Here is a 20543-nt window from a genome sequence, read left to right as displayed (position 1 = left end):
TGTTCTCTCCCTTCTTGTCTCTCCTGCATCTCTACTTTTCCCTCTAAATGAGGCAGGATTAATGAAATCATGTAATCTGGAGCCAGCCTGACGTTTGGATGCAAAGACCAAACTCTATAGTTGCTAATAGTGTTGTTGTTCTATAAACGTACCTACCTGTTGAACGTGAGCTCTAAGGAAGAACCTGTTGGTATGGCATGATTTTTCTGTTGATGTTGTTGTTATTTGCATGCTTTTACGTTTTTTCTGTGTTGTTATTTGCATGTCCTTACTCCTTTTAGTTTCTCATCTGTGTATCAGGCGCCCCAGAAGTTATGTCTTGGGATAGCGGTTTTGCGTTTCTTTTCTAAATTCATTTGCCGCATTCATTTTGTTTCCTCCCTCCAGTATCTCCAGATGAAATGGCCACTGCTTGATGTCCAGGCGGGGACCCTCCAGAGCAGACAAGCCCTCAAGGATGCCCGCTCTCCGTCGCCGGCACACATTGTCGTAAGTGACCTTACAAAGGCCATTGCTTCCTTTATTGGGGGGAGATGAAGAAAATATTCTTTGTTGATAACAGGCCTTGTTTATCTGTTTTTCTCTCTTTAAAAATATATATTTTTGGAATAGTCTTGGATATGGTTTATATCTAGAAGATAATTTGTTTTCTGCTATTGGACCTCAGTGATTGTTACCCACCCAGAAATTTTCCAGATCTTCCCACCACCCTTTCCTCCTGGTGTTGGGTTAGTTTAGCCTTGTGGTCTCCAGTTAATGGGGCACTATCACCATGGTTTGGGGGAGACTGGAAGTGGTGCCAAAGCCGTTTAAAAAACACAACCCCCAGATCCTTTTCTGAAAAACTCATTTAGTGGAGGTGAGTTGCAGAAGAGGGAATTAGAAAATTCAAAATGGAAGCGCTGGATTTCAGACTTTCCAGTCCCCTCCCACTCCCATTTATCTTAATTGTTGGAAAGTGACATTCTACATTAGCATCAGCAAATTTTATCTGGGCTGGTTGATTGTAAACAGAGTAGAAATGAATTTGGAAAGGCTTAAGTTAAACTTGATCTGTACATCCGTGGCTTTGAGAGCCCGTGGGTTTAACATATGAAACATTTGTTTTAGTAGTGAGGCTACAACATAAAGTGTGTGTCTACATATATTTTTAATGTACTTTTGGATTTTGTAGGCTCTGAAAGTGGAATTTATAAATTAACCTCTTGAGAAGATGGCTCAGCCTTATTAGAATATTCTCTTCCATCTGTTTATATCATGAGCTGGACATCCTACTTTTGAAATAATTAATGGAAGACACATTTTTATAACGAATCTATGACAGGTAGAATTATGCAAAGCATGAAATAATCCATGTATTTTTTATTTAAGTAACACAAAATGTTACCCATTAATATATTTTGCCTCGATGTTACTTGTAATTTCTAAAAATGGCAAAATGATTTTCTTAAGCAGAAAAATCTTAAGACGCATTGTGTCAGATTTCAGGCTAACTGCCACCTTACTTTGTAGCTTGCTATAATTGAGTATATATTATTTAATGAATTATGCCTCTGTTATATGAATATTAAATATATATGTATGTGTATATTATTACAAAGTGATTTATTTCCGTTAAACCACATCTTGAGTCATCATGTGTGAAAATGTTCTACAAATTCTTATGTTATAAATGAGGCACATAGCAAGGTTGACATTTTTCCAGAAGCTTCCTCCTTCCTCCAGCCCCACAGTAACATGGATGCTCATAATTACACATGCTCCTGTAATGTCAAGATTTCAGGGCTGGAAGCGACCTTAGATCATCTCGGCCCACCCTGCTCTCAGAAAAGGAAACAGGCCCAGAGATGCCCTAAGTGAACTGCCCAATGTCACACGCTGAGTTAGTGGCCAGAGCGAGGACGGGACCCAGTTCTCGGCTCCTCTTCCGGGGCCTCATGGCATGTTCCTTCCTAAGGGAGTAGAAAGTAACTTTTCTGTGGCTGGTTCTGTTCTGCGAACTATAAATTGGGTCATCATCAGGGACAGCGTCATAGGTGGCAGGATGTTGTTGGTTTGGGGTTCTGATGCAGGTTTCTCTGAGAAACGTGAATGCCCTATAAAAACCATTTTAGCCATATACAAAGATTTTTAAAAAGTGCAAGAGTTACAGTGTCCTACAGGGTAAAACGAGGAAGCATGTCCTTTTCACTTTTCCTGCCTCCCTGCATTTCCCATTGTGTGTCTAGGCTTTGAAATTTATTTCTCTGCTTTTGGAAATGCTTGGCAGGGCCGCCACATTTTCTTTTTTTTTTTTTTAAGCTACAGAGAAAGGACGTTATCTTTAAAATCTCTTGGAGGCTTTTTTTCTCTTTGAGTGGAGAGAAGGTGCCATTCTTAGAAGTGGTTCAGAGTGGACACGGCCCCTTGTGGGTGTGGATGGAGGTTGCGGGCCCGCTCCGGTGACCATCGCCCAAGGGTGAGAGTGGGGCTTACCCACTCCAAGAGAGGTCCAGATAGCCCCCAGGACCAGTGGTCCCAGTGTAGACCCTAAGTACTTCTTTTCATGTTTAGAAATGAACAATCTGAGGAGATGGGAAGATGTTTTATCCAGATCCAGTGTAGATTTTAGCAAGGGGAGCGCAAGGGGACTTTGGTTCCTTCAACCTCTGCTGTCTAGGAGGTGTGTTTTCCACCACTTGGAGCGCTCGCCACACTTCAGATGGAGACCCCTGTCCCAAGGAGCCACAGCCAGCCGCCTCAACTTCCGTGCTTTCTGCTGTGCTCCTGGGGCCTGGGGAATGGCCACTGCGTAGAGGTTCTAGGCTGTGGAGGATGGTGGGCTCTGGGAGCGGGAAGAGGAGAAAAAGCCATCAGCTGGGCTAAAAGGAAGGCAAATTTGTGACATACTTAATGCTTTGACAACTGAATGGTGTCTTTGGTTGTATGGATTAGCCCCGTAATTGTGCATTTCGGCAGTCTTCACCTGATAGTAAAGGGTGAGGAGGGGGTGCTGGAGTGGGAGGGGTTGGCAGAGGGACATGGGCAGGTCGGTTGGAAGAAGGGCTGTGATGGTTGACCTCTGCACCCTCCAGTGGTCACATACAGTTTTGGGAACAGAGGAGTCCTACACCTTGGGACTATGAATGGATGATCCCCTTTTCACTGGACATAGGGCAATGCGCCAACTAAAGTCAGTTTGGCAGGCACAGCGCGTCTGTATTTATAAAGGGCGCATTCTGGATGAGGGCTGAGGTATCATCTGGGTCTGTGTATAGTTCAGCGTTGGCCCAAAGAGTCTGGGCTGTGTTCAGCTCCGCTGGTGGATGGCTAACTCTGCTCCAGATCCTGGGTTCTTCCTCTCGTTTTGTTTTTCATTCTCTTAAAGAAAACGTCGTCACATCGCAGTGTTTCATCAGACATGTTTCAAAATAATTGTCTAAGGATTGCTTCCTAATTTCTCTGAAATTTGGGTTTATTGTAATTTCTGGGCCAAGTTATTTCATAACTATTTCTAATGTTTTCTTTTGAAACTCGAGAAGTGTTCAGTGTTTGTCAGTAATCATTAGAGACTATCACTGTCACCGGTTGCTAAGAAAATAACTTTCTCTAGTACCCATTTGGGGCAGAAATTTTCACATGGGAATTTAAACTAAAGCTTTTTGTCAGAAGATTTTAACCTAGATTTTTTTTCATGTGGTACATGGGTTACCACATTATAAAAAAGTAGACGTGTAGAATAAATATTTTTTTTTAAAGATTTTATTTATTTGACAGAGAGAGACACAGTGAGAGAGGGAACACAAGCAGGAGGAGTGGGAGAGGGAGAAGCAGGCTTCTCGCGGAGCAAGGAGCCTGATGCGGGGCTCGATCCCAGGACCCTGGGATCATGACCTGAGCCGAAGGCAGACGCTCAACGACTGAGCCACCCAGGTGCCCCAAGAATAAATATTTTTGACAAGTAGAGTTCAATTGATCAAATAATATTTAAATTAAGAAGCAAGCCCCGCAACTTTTAGTTACTGTAACTGATACTGCATCTTGTTTATTATAATCCAGCAGTTCCCAATCTGTGTTCAGAAGAGAGAGGAAATTATTCCCCAAGATGCTGTCTTGAATTTTTTTTTTTTTTTGGCCAGCCAGAAAATAGGAATTTACGCAAGAGATCCATCTCTCCCTCCCTCTCCTTTGCTTTCCCTCTCCCCCTTCTTCCCTCCCCACACCCCTTGAGAAATTCAGGTTCCAGGACCCTCTCCTCTTCCTGGCCTCCCCAGGCCCATTTTTGGATTCACACAACTAGCTCCTAATTCATTCTCTGTGGTGTTTAAAATTTTTATTTCTAATTCTTTGCGTGCACCTTCCCCCCCCCCCCCCCCCCCCCCCCCCCCCGCCCCATGACGGCCACGCAGTGGGGTTGTGCTAAGTGGTGGTACTTGAGTGTTGGCCCACTCGCCTCAGGCAGTCCATAAGCTGTGGGGTTAGGAGCCGCCCCCGCCGGACACCACCCCCGGTGTCTTTGCTATACAAAGACTTTCATTTAATTTCCTTTGTACCCAGCAAAAATAGATTCTGTACCAAAAATGGTGGTATTTTGGTATAGTATGTATCTTACAAGATGGCAAAAGGCTTCAAAAGTTCTTACCATTTTATCTTGGGGGCTTCCTTTTGAAGTCGATGTGGAATTTTACCTTGGGCTGAATTTCTAGTTGTTCCGGGTCTTGTGCGTTTTGTTGTGTAATGAGCATTGAGGTATGGGATAAGAAAGCAGTCTGCATCCCGAGGAGCAAAGCCTGCCAGACTGTGGGGGTGTACTTTTTGTTGTTGTTGTTATTGCTTAAATGCTGAAAGAGGGCAGAAAACTTATGAAATGCAGCGTGATGGGAAAGCTGCAGGCAGGGTCTCTGCTGGCCTGTGTTGAGCATTTTCAAGTAAGTTCAGAGGGCATGGTGAAACTTTTGCTTTTTGTGTCTGAAGAGTTTGGGGGAAGGGGCACCTATTCATCGTTAATAAGAAAAACTGCTTTGAGAGCATCCTATTGGTTTTTAAATACATGTGGATGTTTCGATGGATTATTTGGCGTGGCCTGTATTCTCCTCTGCTCGGCTGGGTGCTTGTGTGCTGGGAGGTTCTGTGCTAGGTGCTGAGGCCCAGCAAAATCATCGTAGCCCCCACCTGTGCCAGGTGCCCGGGGGAATAGAGGTCCTGTGACGGTGTGACAGGGATATGAGATTTCCACTGAGAAGTTGGTGAGGGTTCCAGGCTGGGACAACCCCCTGAGGAATTGGCATTTAAAATGAGATGTTCAGGGATCAATTAGAGTTAGCCAGATAAAGGGATGAGAGAAGGAAGGGGTAGGAGATGGGAGAACATTACAGGCAGAAGGAAAACCATGTATGAAGTTCCTAAAAGGAAAAAGACCTTGGCTGTGGGAGAAGCAGAAAGTCATCTACGATGGCTGCAGGTCCTGAGGGATGAGGGAGAGTGGCCTGGGGTAGGATATGGTGAGAATTTGGTGTTTGATTCTAACCACCGGGGCAAGTCCATGAGTGGTTTGGCTTGTGTTAAACTGCTGGCTGTGGGGATTATGGTGAGGTGGACAGATTTGGGGGGATCATCAGCAGAATTTGCCAGTGGGTCACACGTTGGCATTGAGGGAGAAAGAAGAGTCAAAGGTAGGTGGGTGGGGATGCCACTCACTGAATGGAGCAGGTTTGGGGTGGGAGAGTTGTATTTTTATTTTTTTCATTTTTTTTTTATCCCAGCTTTATTAGGATGTGACTGACATATAACATTGTATGAGTTTAAGGTGTACAGTGTGTTGATTTGAGACACTTCTATATTGGAACATTACCATCCTAGGGTTAGCTAATATCACATAATTACTATTTCTTTTTTGTTGTGAGAACATGTGAGATTGATTCTCTAGGCAATTCAAGTAGATAATGATAATTACCATACTGTACCTTAGATCCCCAGAACTTAACTCATTTTGTAACTGGAAATTCGTACTCTCTAACCAATGTCTCCCCATGTCCGCCACCTCCCAGCCCCTGGTAACCACCACTTTACTCTGTTTCTGTAAGTTCAGCTTTTTCTTAGATTCCACATGTAAGTGATAGCATCTAGTATTTGTCTTTGTCTGACTTATTTCACTTAGCATAACACCTTCAGGGCCCATCCATGTTGTCACAAATGGCAGGATTTCCTTCTTTCTTAAAGCCCAATAATATTCCATTGTGTATATGTGTGTGTGTGTGTGTGTATGTGTGTGTGTGTATGCCACTTTAAAAAATCCGTTTATCTGTTGATGGACACCTAGGTTGTTTCAGTGTCTTGGCTATTGTGAATAATGCTGCAATGAACACGGGAGTGTAAATATCTCTTTGAGGTCCTGCTTTCATTTCTTTTGGGTATCTACCCAGAAGCAGAATTGCTGGATCAAAGGGTGGTTCCATTTTTAATTTTTTGAGGAATCTCAGTACTGTTTTCCATAGTAGCCGTACCAAATTCCATCCCCACCAACAGTTCACAGGTTCGCCTTTTTTTCCACATTTTCACCAGCACTTGTCATCTCTTGTCTTTTGACAATAGCCTTTCTGACAGGTGTGAGGTGGTATCTCCTTGTGCATTTCCCTGATGATTAGTGATGTTGAACAGCTTTTCATGTACCTATTAGTATGTTTCATTTACCGTCTTTGGAAGAAGGTCTTCAGTTCAAGAGTTGCCTTTTTAGAGAGATCCAGCTCCTGGGTTTCATGACCCCCACAGCAGTATGAAATGGGAACAATCCGAACTTTTAATTAGTCCCTGAAAAGTAACGTCAACGATCTGTTAAATTTAAATTTATTTAGAATATATTTAGGGTAGGGTAGAGAAATCTCCCTTTCCTTCTCCCAAATTTAGGTAAGTAGCTTTTATTGGTCTTTCTCTTGACCTTGCATTTACCGCTGATCAATCATGGATTCCTTCCCTGATCCCCCAAATGTTTAGTCATTGCTTACTATGTGGGAAAAAGTGTTCTAGACCCTGGGAGAGAGTGGAGTCGATGACAAAGGATTATAACAATCAGCCAGTAACACGTCCTACGTGCCAGGCATTGTTCTAGGTGCTTTGCTGATATTCTGTGGCCCCTATTTCACAGAGGAGGAAGTGGGGGTGGTTAAGTGTTTGCCCAGTTGTGGGAGTCAGGATGTGAGACAGGGCAGCCAGAACCTGCCATCCTCCCAGCCCCTGACCACAACGATGGTGGGGAAAGATGAACAAAGAGGCATAGTGTGGTATGCCCAGCGCTGCCTGGGGTGGGGGGTGGGGCACCAGGAGCCGGACGGGGTGGGCATGGCTCAAGGAGAATTCACTGGTGCCACTGGACAGTGGGACATGAGGTTGGCTAGGGTTTGGTTTCTGGGTGTCCTTGACATGGGCAGAGGTGGGTGCTGACACATGTGGGTGGGGAGGGCATGCTGCCCCGGGGCAGGCAAGCTCTGGGTGATGTGAGGGTATGAACCAGTGCTGGTTTCCAAAAAGCTTTTCCCTGTGCACCATCTCCACTCCCTCCATTGTGTATATACTTTCCCCTTGGTTTGTCTTTTTCCCCTTTTATCTGTGACTCAGCCAGACTTTCTAGAATATTTGGCATGCGTTTCCTAGCAGCAGCTGAGTCAGAGCTTTCCCATTTCACAGACGGAAACTGCGGTAAGGGTGTATATTGTGTCTGAGGATCTGGAGCGAGCCTGTGAGCACTGCAAAAATACGGTTGTTTTTGTAAGGAGAGCTGTGAGTGTTATAATATTGAGGAGCAGGCCACCGGGTTATCTTTTTTTGGGGAAGAAGTGGTGGATCGGATCAGTCGTGCTCTGAGGAGAGAGTGGAGTAATTCAGCCCAGTCTCTAGTTAAAAGTCCAAGCTTCCTTCTCTCTTTCCAGAAAAGACTCTATGATGAGGAATTCTGAAGTTCTTGAGGTTTGACTGATGGTGTGGCTGCTGAGCACTGTGGAGATGGAAAATATTCTACCTGGGAGGATTGTGTAAGCTTGGTTGTATCCCCTTCAGATTAGAATCACGGAAAGTTTCACAACCTGCCATCACATGTCCTGTCACCCACTGCTGTCCCTTCTGTTGTTGGATCACTGTCCAGAAGGGGTCTGTTGGCCACAGTGTTCCTGAACACAGAGATGGGACATCCGTCTCCTGATGTAGACCCTTTCCTTTGGGGTCACCATGGGCTCTTAGAGTTCTGACTTTCTGTTGTGCTGAAGGGTCTCTCCTTGAAATGCCCATTCTTGGAGGTGTGTTTCAACGTCCTGTTCCGCTCATGCTTCCGGTTACCGATCTTGGAAATTTGAAGGTGGCTATTGTACGTTCTTCCTTCATCACCAAGTCTTCTGTTCAAGATTATCCTCCATTGTAATTCACATCTTCAGTGACTGATCCTCAACTGTTTAAGGATGGGAATTGCAATCTTTCTATTAAAACAAAACAAAACAAAAACCTTACCCCTAAAGCCAGTGAAATTAATGCTTAGATGCCGCTTTCCTCATTCATAAAATTTGTGTTCATTATAGGCAGTTTGGAAACTGGCCCATTATCTTGCCACTCAGAGATTACATTATGAATAAATTGGCATATTTGGTATATTTACTCCTAAGACTTTTTCCTGAGTGCATTAATATTTATATTTGTTTTTAACATTCTTGAGCTTATAATAGTGCTCAATATTTGCAGCCTTGTATTTATTTAAAAGGAAACTGCTGTAATGAATAAGCACTTCCCCATATCATTAAAATTCTTAAGGATTTTAAATGATCACAGAGCAGCCCATTAATATGCTCGTACACCCATTTGCTTAATCAGTGCCACATTGTTGGGCCTTTAGAGTATCCTATGCCTTTTGTTTCTACTATTCTAAATAATCCTGTGATGAACATCTTTGCCCATAAATCTTTGTGCCATCCTCCCCCTCGCCCCGTTCCTTTATTATTTCATAGGACAGATTCGTAGGAAGACAGGTAAAAGAGAACAAAATCTTTAAAAATTTCTTGATATATAGCCACAAATATTTTCCTGAAAGGTCTCAATTTTTACAATTATCAGCATGTGTGAGAGTTAGATTTACCATGATCAGACTGATTTTAATGTCTCCGGGGAATTTAACAAAAGAAAAAGTTCAGGCTTTCCTGGAAGAATGTTACCTGTACACCACTGAGCTCCCGAAAAGAGACCCACCCAAAGGCATTCAGTTTGGCTTTCCCAAGACCTTTCACCTTCAAAACAGTCAAAAAAAAAAAAAAAAAATTGCTTCTTAAATGGTTGGAGGCTTTAAAGTCAACTGACATTATCACGGTTTTATAGAATTATGTATATTCATTTTTGATAGCTCACACTGTAGGCTTTTATTTTTTATTTTATTTTATTATTATTTGTTTCAATTAACTACCCAAATAACAAATGGAGACCCGTCCATTATCTGTATAATTCTACCTCATTCTTTCTTAAACTGCTGCATGGTATTCTATATTATATGCATATCACTGGTTAATCAGGGGTTTGCCAATTGATGAACAATTACATTTTTAGTTAAGTATTCTTTTTTTTTTTTAAGGTTTTATTTATGTATTTGAGAGAGAGAGAGAGAGAGAGAACACAAACGGGGAGAGGGAGAAGCAGACTCCCAGCTGAGCTGCGAACCCGACATGAGGCTCAATCCCGGGACCTGGAGATCATGACCTGAGCCAAAGGCAGACGCTTAACCATCTGAGCCACCCAGGCGCCCCCCACAGTATAACCTTTCAGATGCACCTTATTAGTCCCCTGAATCTACGAAGCACATTTAGGGCTATTTTAGAAGTCTTGGAGTATACTTTTTATAACCTCAAATAACTCTACAGTTCTTTTGTTTGTTTTTCTTTTGTTGTTGTTTTTTAAGTTTTAATATCTCTTTTTTTAATGGCATATTATCGGGCAGATAGTTAATGAAGTATTTGACGCTGTGTGTGAGCTCCATCAGGAGTACGACTGTGGGGCCACCTGGCTGGCCCAATCAGTAGAGCATGGGACTCTTGATCTCAGGGTTGTGAGTTTGAGCCCCCATGTTGGGTGTAGAGATTACTTAAAAATAAAATCTTTAAAAACAAAAACAACAAAACAAGGGAATATGCTTCTGGATTGTGTCTCTGGGAAAACACACCTACTTGTCAAAGATGTTATTTATTGCTGTGTTTAAGATCACAGTGAGCGTAAGGCTGGCAGCCTCCGGTCATCCTTGACCATTTCTCAATGCTGTGTCTTGTGCTTGGGGGAAAAGTCTTTGGCAGCTCTGGGCTCGCATTTTCTGACATTTGTCTCACTGAGTGTTAATAAGGTTACTGGAAAAGAGGTTTAGGGAAGCACTGGTTATGCACAGTCAGCGAGCTTCTTTAGGGCAGGATCTTGAGTCCTCTGGATGCTTGGACACTCGGGGCAGTTCCTAACGCTTGCCCGACCCCAGAATGCCTCTCGGCATCTTTACAGACAGGACTGGAGCAGACCCGGGAAAGTTGTTTTAGTTTCAGCACCTGCTCTGTTTACCAAGCGTGGGAGCCTGTTTTAAATCAACATGGATCTACTTAGAGTTCAACTCATGGTTTTAGCCTATGTTTATCTTTCCAGTAAATAAAACAAAAGTATTCACTTGGCACCCATCCTGTCCTGCTTGTCACTTCTTCCCTTGCTGATTAGCTCTATGTATGGGGCTTGTGCCTCCAACCAGATTGTAAGTTTCTTGAAGCCAAGGAGCCCCACGGTTTCTTTCTTTCCATGTGGTTTTTTTTTTTTTCCGCCCCTCCTACTGTGGTGCTTCGTTAATTAAGCAGAAAACCAGTTTCTGGTGAGGGACACGAGTTGATTTCGTCTGGAATGAGCGTGACTTCATTGTTATCTTAGTGTGTTCAGACTCATCCTGGTTAGCACGAGAGCTTGTCCACGTGTATACTTTCTACCTGATGTGGTAGCGTGTTTTGGAGAAGCATAATTTTGGGTTATGACTTTGTGCACGGCTTGCCAGTAACTTGATAATCCACCCTTATACATTCCAGCTTGCAGTGGGGCGTGTGAAATCGCCACAGTAGCATTTATGTGGAACATGGTTAACACAGAAGCTCCAGAAGGTCAGGCTTGTAGAGTTTCTCTCTCTTTTCAGTCTTGATTTAAACTGTTCTTTAGGAATCTTGACGTGGCGTGCCTGAACTTTTTAAGAGAGTGTCCAATTGGGAAATCCAGGGCTTGATTATTTATTATAGGAAATGGGTATTTTCAGCAATGATGTTGTAGGGTACGTGGAGTGATTTTGTGATTGGCTTGTTAGTGGCTTGCAGGCCCGATTTTCATCTCTTAATAAATTAATATAGAGGGAGAAAACACCTGGATTCCAGAATTGGCCCTTGGAGGATACTGGGAATAAGGGGGGGGGGGCGGATCCTAGAGGGGTTGGGCTGGGAAAGTTTATTGTTAGATTCGTTTTGCATAGAAGGATGTGAAAGTCCAGTGAGTTAGCTGAGTTGCCCAGGATTCCATGGGCAGGAATGGCCATATTCAGACAGTTAATCCAGGTTCTTGCTCCAGCCCCAAGCTGTCCCCTAAGTGTCAGATTCAACCTCCATTTGGAGGCCAAATAAACATGGGAAAATTAGCATGTCCAGAATCCAACTCTTTCTTTCCACCCTCGCCCCACCATCAAACCTGTTGTCTCTGTGTTCAACATTGCAATAAAGATGAACAACATCCACCAATTGTGTAGGCCCCAAACCTTGACTCCTCTTTTGCTTTCACACCCCACATTCTACCCATTGGTCTATCCTGTGGGCTCATAATCCATGTGCATACTGTATCAGCTTTGCCCTCAAAATATTGTGGAATCTGACCTCTTTTCACCACCTCCACCATTATCAACCACAGTGACCATTGTGGCTCACTTGGATGTTGCTGGAGTGTCTGCCCTGGCCTCCCCCCCCACTTCCTACCTTTGTGACATCCCCTCTTCTGTCCTTGGTCCCTGTGCTTCATTCCCGTACCTGAGGTGGCCTTTTAAATCCTTGGACAGATCATATCACATACCTTGACTGAGAATCTGGAGGATACGTTTTGTCTTTAGAAAGAGACCCAGAGCAGCTATGAGCAGGCACTTGGTCCTGTCACCCAACTGAAAGGTGGGACTTTGAGATTCAAGGGCTCAGAATGGAGAGTGTATAAAGCAACTGGGCCCAGGCACTGGGCATGCTTGGAGTATTGTGTTGGCTGGAGGAGAGAGGGCCAGGGGGCAATAGGTGGGCACATAGTCTGAGTGAGGCCCCCTTCATCAATCCTGTGCTAGTGCAGCAGGATGTGGCAGATGTCTGGGTCTCTCCCCCTGCATCCCCAACCCCAGGCAGGACCCAAATGCTTCCCAGCTATACTACATCTGAGCCCTGCCCTTCTCCAAAAGCGTGCAGTCTGTCCAGCTGTATCTTGTCTGCATTTAGAAGCTTGTGAAGAACTCTGGGTGGTATGATGCAATCTGTTCCAGCCAGAGCCTGCTTAGTGGGTGGATCGAGGCACTGATTAAGTGCATCACTGAGGCTTGTTTAATAGGCTTGGATGAGATGGGGTCACCATGTATCCAAGTGCAGTGGGGCAAAAGCATCTTATTCTCCCTGCTCCAAGGGTGTGAGTTGCCTGTTGGCTGTTTGTCTCACAAGGACATGGTCTATGTAGCTCGGGTGCTGGGGTGAAGAAAGTAGCAAATGTTTACGAAGGCTAGAGAAGGAAGGAAGGCAGGCCGCATCACAGGCTTTGGGACTAGACCATTTCATGGCCTCCAGAGACCACGTAGGGTGGCGGAGCTGGTGCCCATTCTCAAGGCCTGTCTTTGGACCACACCTCCTAAAGTTAGGCCTGACTCAGGGACACATGTAAGATTCTGAGATGTGTTTTCCCAGTCCTTTCAGACTCAGAGAAGCCAACCTTGATGGGTGGAGATAGAACATATAAAATCTAAAAAAAGTATCACAGTAACAGAATGGGGACCGTAGCTTGGCAGAAGGGCTCCCAGGAGAACCTTTGGGATGATTCAGTTGAAACTCAGGAAAAAAATATTTTTTTGGAAAGAGTTAGCAGCCCTTTTCAGCCAAAGCCTATAAATGAAGGCATGTCAGAAACCCAGAATTGCAATGATCAAGGCAAGGCATTGTCAGAGATCAAATTGGTAAGTTTGACTGGTAAGAAACCATTTCCATTTTTAGAATCTAGCCAAGCATCTCTCTTCCATTCTTCCTCAAGCCCCTTCCCATTCCCACTTTTATGAAGCACTTGACTGATACACTCTTTATTATCCTTTCTTCTGAAACGATCCAGTTGTTTGCAGGTACTGAGAATAATGCCTGTGCACCGACTTTTTCCAGGGTAAGAAACCAAATGTTAAAAAATGGAGTAGGGTTCTGGACATTTCTGCACCATTGTTTGCTGCTAACAGCATCCTCCCCCAGCCCCTCAGCTGTAAGGGACTAACTTTCCCTACTCTCTTGATCCATGTAGACATGTGATGGGGCAGAAGGGGAAGCATGTTATTTAAGCAGATACTTAGGCTTCTTCACTAGGCAGAGAGGGTATAAATCTGTGACTCTGCAACTGCCTTCACACATATGCATGCACGCATGCTCACGTGCACACACACACACACACACACCGAATGGAGGGTGCTCATTTGCAGAAGATTAAGATGGTCTGGAAAGAGTGTCTCAGTGATACCATTTAATTCTTTGTAGCCAGCTCTAGTCTTGGATTATCCAGTTAGGAAGCCAATTAGTCTGAGATGTTTTCTGTCACTTACAACCCAAGGAATTTTAACTAATACAGTTTTCAAAGCCTCAGGCTTATAATAAAAACATTGTTTCTTCTTTTGAGTTTTTAATTCTTTTGAATTAGAAGTGCTGGAGCATGAACTGATTGTTCTGCTACTGTGTAAAGAGGGACCAACATAAATGGGACCCACTTGCCTTCTTCAGGAATGGGTTGATTTGTACTAATCTTGAGAGTTGCTTTAAGAGGGAGACATAGTCTCCATGATTTTCTGCCACAAAGAATTTCTAGAGAGAGAGGCTTGTGTGGGGGGAAAAAAGCAGTTTCCATGGTTTGCTCTTGTGGTCACGGGGGAATTTTGAAAATGAACTTAAGGTATTTTCATAAAATTCCTGTTTTCATATTTTTAGTTTCTCAGAGATATACTCTGCCGAAAGCTTTTATTTCTTCTGTTCCTGGGGACAATTAAGGAATAAGCAGTTAATTAATAGTATTAAGCACTGCTCTTTTTGTTGAAAAATGTGATAATAACCCACATAAATAAGGAGGTGCCGCTGTAACCTCAGTGATCTCCTCTACTTATTAACACTTACTTATATTATTTTGGAAGCACTACTTTCTTATCAGGATAATTGGTGGCAAGCTGAGCATACAGGTGTTTATTTCTGTGTGATTTATTGATTATTACCGCTTTACTATTTGGTGAAGGGTCTACCCATTTTCCTTAAAATACCTGTAAGCTGTGAAAAGATCCCGTAACTCCCAAAGTCTAAAACTATTGTTCCAAAGACTCTGAGCAGAGCGTGGTGTTTGCACCTAGACTGTAGGCTGGGTGGGGTCTGCTCGGAGCATTGTGTGGAGAGAAATTCTGACGCCTTCTATGTCAGGGCTCCAGGAAAAACAATGCATTAATGGATTAATATCTGTCAAGGGTGAAGAAGGACAGATGATAGCGGTTTCACAGCTGTCATTTCTGCTTTAGGCAGTCACCTTTTTGGGGGGGAAAGTGTCAGAAATCAAGCCCTCTATTGGATCTATCAGAGCCCAGGGAAGTGTCCATTAAGATGTCACAGTGAAGGAAATTCTTGTGACTCACCACTTAAAAACCAGTTCTAAAAGAAGTGGGAAGTGGGAAAGAGGAGCATTTTTCATCAGAACCAGGAATGAGAATGTGTCCAAGCAAATGAAGCTCGGCTTATTAGGAGCTGGTGTGGCTTACCTGTTTTGATTGGTGCCACCAAGTTCTTCCCATGGCTAGGATGCCTCCTTGCTGTCCCTGATTGATAGGTCTTGCAGGACATGCCAAGGACCAAGCGTGACACACAGATTCAGCCCATGTTTTGTGCATCACCTCTGTGAAAGTTTGCAGGGTACATAGTGCTGTTTTTGACAGTTACTAAAAGAAGGACTCCACATTGCTCACTTCCTCCGACCTTAAAATTATAAGTTTCCCGGTAAGAAGTCAAGATGTATCTAAAGAGGGTGATCACTTTAATGCTATCTCAACTTTTTAATTCGGAAGGGTAGGCTTTTTGTTTGTTTGTTTGTTGTTTGGTGCATACCTGTGATGACTCTTGGCCTGAGTTATTATCCACACTTGGAGTCCAGGGCTGATGTGAGATACAAGCACAGCTCTTAAGCCAACAGTCTTTCGTGGTTAAGTTTCAGAACATGATGTGAAAAGTATACCCACTGAGAGGCAGTAAGGACCTAGGGTGAGTTAGTGCGCGTTTGGACATCTGTGTGGAATAAATGAGTGGGCAGAGGGCGGGCCGCTAGCGTGGGGAAAATGGGCTGGGGTTCCAGAGGTGGCCAGCACTGCATACAGAGGCCAGCAGGGTTGGGTTTGGCCAACTATTCTGGTGTCTGGATGCCTGTGTGAATTTCCTCCAAAGGCTTTGAGCTGGCAGCATGGAACCTGCTGGTTATGGAGCCCAGGGTAGGGATTGTCGGGATCCTGCTAGGCACAGGGGTGTGATACCAGAGGCCAGAACTGAAGCCAAGGCAAGGGGTCGGGGGACCTTTTTGTCATGCACTGTCCTAGAGCCTCAGTTCCACCAGGAGTGCAAATTATAGAGCCGAGCCTTGTTCACTGTCATGCTAGCTCTTCTGTTTCTAATTTTTCTTTTACTCTCAAGACTTAGTCCTGGACTCAACATGTTGCAAAGGAACTTAGTAATTTTCTTGGTGCAGAGCCTTCATCGTGACATTTAAGAAGTGGATTCACTGAGGAATGGAGAGATGTACTCAAGATCATGGTAATACTGGAGGTTTGCTGAGCACTTACTAGTTACTCTTGTACTAATTTGCTTCTTCTGCATAATTTACATGATAGTCCCCTTTAACCCTCCCAGCGCCTTATGAGTTAGCTGTTGTTACTTTCCCATTTTACAGATGAAGAAGCTGAAATGTAGCGGGGGGATGGCATGCCCAAGGTGACGTGGGGTGAAGCTGGAACTCGAATGCGGGGAGCCTGGCCCCGGCACTGGGGCTCTCACTGATAGGTGTTCTCTTGCTTCCCCGGAGAGCAAGCACGCAGCCAGGGAGGGGCAGGTTTCCGGCCACAGACCGGGCTGGAGGCCGGTGCCCATCAGGCTGCCGCACCAGGAAACTCCAGGCCTGTCGTGCCTTTGTGACGCTGTTAGTTCCTGTTGAGGAAATGAGGCTTTGTGGATTCCTAGGAGGAAAACGTATGAACTCTTGGCAGAAGAAAGGAACCAGCAAAAGGAGATTTGTATCAAGACGAGCCTTCCATTCGGCTCAAATTATACCTCCCTTCACACAATGTGGGTGTGTGCCTGCCAACTTGAGGGCAAATTACAAATCTTTCTGGTAAGTTACATTGGGTGGAAGGCTTTTGTGGGTACTTTTCTCAGATCACGACCATCTGGGGCCAGGCATATACGCTCTCTCATTTATCTTGTATAAATTTGGATTTTTACCTAGTGGAGTTTTCTAAGATGGTTGGCTCTTCTAAAACAAAATGTAGTGAAAGCGACGAAGGATAATAGAACAAACACACTCATTACCTGCTACCTAAAGTAACAATTATTAATCTAATCCTTTGTGAACAAAGAAAAAGAACAAAAGAACAAAACCAAACCTAGGTTTCCCTCCCTGGGGAGGGGATCCATGATCTCCCCTCCTGAGATATGACTACTGTTATCATTTGGTGTCTCCCTAGTCCAGGCTTGCGTACCTATATATCTATGTCTATATCTACAATGTATTATAATTAATGTTAGTAACTTTTAAGTTTTAGGTGAGTGGTTTCATGTTTCATAATATTTTACAGCTTGTCTCTCTTATTCAACATTGCATTTGAATTTCACCCATTTTAACTGTTATGTACTATTTCATTGTATGGGTGTACCAGTTTCCCCATTTCTGTACTGAGTTATTTGGGTTCCTTACAGTTTTTTAAGATTATAAAATCTTAGGGGTGCCTGGGTGGCTCGGTCGTTAAGCGTCTGCCTTCGGCTCAGGTCATGATCCCAGGGTCCTGGGATCGAGCCCCGCATCGGGCTCCCTGCTCCACGGGAAGCCTGCTTCTCCCTCTCCCACTCCCCCTGCTTGTGTCCCCTCTCTCGCTGTGTCTCTCTCTGTCAAATAAATAAATAAAATATTTTTAAAAAATGATTTAAGAAAAATGGTTACAAAATCTTAAAGAAGTTATTGCTGCAGTAATGATCCTTGGGGTAGGCATATGTAGCCACATGTAAAGCATTTCTCTGGGGTTTGTACCATATAGAAGAATTGGTAGGACATAGATGGCTGGTTTTCAACCATAGTTCACAAGGTACGTCAAGCTCTCCAGAACGATTGGATGAATTAGTACACACATCACCAGTGTATAAACACTTTCTCTCCCCACATTTTCAACACTTTATTTTGTCAGACTTTAAATTTCTGCCAATCTGATAAGTGTGTGGTGACATTGTATCATGTTTTAATTTGCATTTCCTTGACTCCTGAGGTTGACACTCTTGTTGTCATTTGTTTATTATCTCCTCTGTGGCTTGCCTGGTTTAATCCTCTGCACATTTTAAAGAATCAGATAGTTTTTCCTTATTGATTTATAGAAGTCTTTATATAAGTCGGAGAATTGGTTAAGTATTGGAGCTACTTTCTCCCAGTCTGTGATGTTTTAAAACCCTGCTTAGATGGGTTTTTAAATATAAAGAATGAAGTTTTGATTTTTTTTAATGCACTCAAATTTATTAATCTTATCCTCCATGCATTCATTTTGTACTTACTTTAAGAAATTGTGCAGAACTGTGATTTTGATTAGGTGTCTGCTCTCTGATAGCCACATCTAAAAACATTACTTTTCTATGGTAGAAATCTAAATCAGAGGATTTTTTTTTTTTAACCAAAATTTAAATATTAAAACAACTCACTTGGAGCAAGATGCAGAAACTGTGGACCAGACTCCTATCTGGAAAACATGGAAGTAGAGGGGCAGTAAATAACTCTTGGTCACATATAGATGAGGTACTGGGTGCGGGCTCTGGACAGAAGCTTTCTATAATTGATCTCATCAATCTTCCAACAGCCTCTCTTGAAGTAGGCAGTTTTATCCCCATTTTAAAGATAAGAAAACCAGAGCTTAAAGAAGTTAAATTTACGAGGCAAGTGGCAGTGCCAAGACTCAGATCCAGATCTTTCTGACCACAAAGCTTGTGTGCTTCATGCTGTACCCCATTTCCTTCTTGGAAGTTACTGGAAATTTGTTTGAGTTCCAACATCTTTATATGGTATTTTCAATTTGAATCTAATTGGGAAGAAAGAGAGGGTGAGGGTGGAGGGTAGAAAGAAAAAGGGGAAGGACTTGAGATTGAATAATAGAAACGAAAAAACCCATCACCAGGAGGGTGGTTCAAAAGGAATCGTTCCATGTTTCATATGGCTAAAACGTTAAAAGCCCAAATAATTGCATCATGCAGGTCTGATGCTGAGTAATCACCCTCCTCTGTATTATGGGAGGGTGGTGGTGGCAAGACGTCTGGGAAGCTGTTTTTGCCTAAGGAATTACATTCCAGGGGACTCCGAGGATTTAGGTAACCACAAAAGCCATTTATTTCGAGTACACTGAGATTTCTACCACTTTGATCCCTAATCCATAGCATAATTAATAAATGAAATGTGCTGTAGTACGGGGTTTTTACAAAGTGTACTTTTAAAATGGCTTTTGGTCTGACATGATTCATTTACCACTTGGAAAAGCATCGTCACTTCAGATGGGCAGGCAGGGGGAGGACGCCTGGTGGGTAGTTAAGGGCTTTTCTCAGGACATGGTCCCTATATTGGGCCTCTGCCGAGCAGGCCCTTCCGAACATCTCCCCAACTCGACCTCCTGGAAGTGAGAGGAAATCGGGGGGTCAGGACTGAACGGTATCTGATGTAAGTCAGTCTGAAGACCACAGACCTCACAACCAATGAAGATTTTTTGTCTTTGCCCCTTTGTGTCCATTGAAGAAGCTTGCTGTGAGTAGGTGATTATTGATCACTCAAACTGAAAGGCCAGATGTCTGCCTGGAGCCACCCACCTTCCCCCTTTATTTCTCTCCCTCCCACCCTCCCAACAAGTATTTAGTTGGTTACCCATGAGGAGACAGGCTGAGAATATATCATTGGGCAAGAAAATATTCTTCTCATGGAGCTTCTGTTCTACCGTTGCGGGGGAGGGGGGGCGGGCAGGGAAGAGAGGTGTAGAGACCCAAACCAGTAAACAAACAATATGGAGAAAAAAAAGAATAAAAGAATAAATAAAAATAATTTAAAAATTATATTTTGACCACTTTTATTTGTCAGATTCTACATGTATTACTTCAATCTGTAGAGCCATTTGGAGAGTAGATATTATTGTTTTTTATTATTATTATTATTATTATTATTATTCCATTTTACAGATGAAGAAACTGAAGCCCAGAAAGAAAGGAAATGGCTTCTCTCTTCTTAGCTAGAAGGTCAGACCTTTGCAGTATTTGTTTGGCCAGTGGCCAGGATCTTACTCTGTGTGTTCCCCTTCCAGCTGAAAATGAGCAAGGTCATTTCTGAGCGGTAGGAGCTATGGTGACTATAAAGCAGGACAGCAGGACAGAGAAGGACCAGGGGCTGGGGGCTGTTTTAGGTGGGGTGGCAAGGGGAGGGCTCCTCCAGAAGACCGGGTCCAAGCTGAGAGCTGAACGGCGGGCGGTGCCAGGGTCACGAGTCTCACCTAGCAGGGCAAATGGAAGCTTCTGGCAGGAAGGAGTTAATGCTTTGCCTATGCCCTAAGCTGGTTCATTAGGACCTTAAAAGGGGGAAGAACGTGGTGGCTGTAAATGTTACAATCTTACCTTTGGCCCTTAGGGATTCTGTCTTTCAACCTTGGTTCAGTAATAACTTGTGACTGCCCAACAGGGCTTCCTTTTAGGAAACGAAAGAGAATGGCTTGTTACATTCAAATATGCCATAAAAGTATCACCATTTATTTCAGTGTCTGATGACCTGAGCTTGGGGAGGCTGCGAGGCTTTGAAAGGGTCTGAAGAGGCCCTTTAGAGCAGAGATGAAAAGGGGGTGGGGGATCCTCAATTCTAAACAAAGAGTCGCAATGGGAAGATAGCCAAACGCTGTTTTTGGAGAGGGTGAGAGGGAAAGAAAGGTAGAGGTGGGTAGTTAGAAAATGTGGTTTTACGCACCGAGTTTGGGTAGGGGTCCCTGAGAATCGAGGACAATGTGGACTTCTTGGTGGTGCTCCGGGACAGCCCCAGCC

The 20543-nt window shown here is 43.7% G+C and overlaps 1 protein-coding gene and 1 long non-coding RNA gene across 35 annotated transcripts in view; one reads left to right on the top strand and one right to left on the bottom strand.

Moving 5' to 3' along the window:
* The window catches only part of LOC144382543 (uncharacterized), a 258665-nt gene extending 254137 nt beyond the window's left edge, over positions 1-4528 (bottom strand). The window contains exon 1 of the long non-coding RNA XR_013449629.1: positions 4337-4528. This is a non-coding gene — a long non-coding RNA (uncharacterized LOC144382543). The remainder of the gene's footprint in view (positions 1-4336) is intronic.
* Positions 1-20543, top strand: part of TCF7L2 (transcription factor 7 like 2) — a 195989-nt gene that overhangs the window by 75636 nt on the left and 99810 nt on the right. For all 34 annotated transcript variants that reach the window (XM_036069362.2, XM_036069365.2, XM_036069364.2 and 31 more), the window contains one exon: positions 388-489. In XM_036069362.2, the coding sequence (XP_035925255.1) occupies positions 388-489 (102 nt within the window). The remainder of the gene's footprint in view (positions 1-387; positions 490-20543) is intronic.

This window comes from Halichoerus grypus, chromosome 7 (assembly GCF_964656455.1).
Source record: "Halichoerus grypus chromosome 7, mHalGry1.hap1.1, whole genome shotgun sequence".
Taxonomy (NCBI): domain Eukaryota; kingdom Metazoa; phylum Chordata; class Mammalia; order Carnivora; family Phocidae; genus Halichoerus; species Halichoerus grypus.
Note: the sequence above shows the minus strand (reverse complement) of the source record. Positions and strands in the feature narration are given on the sequence as shown.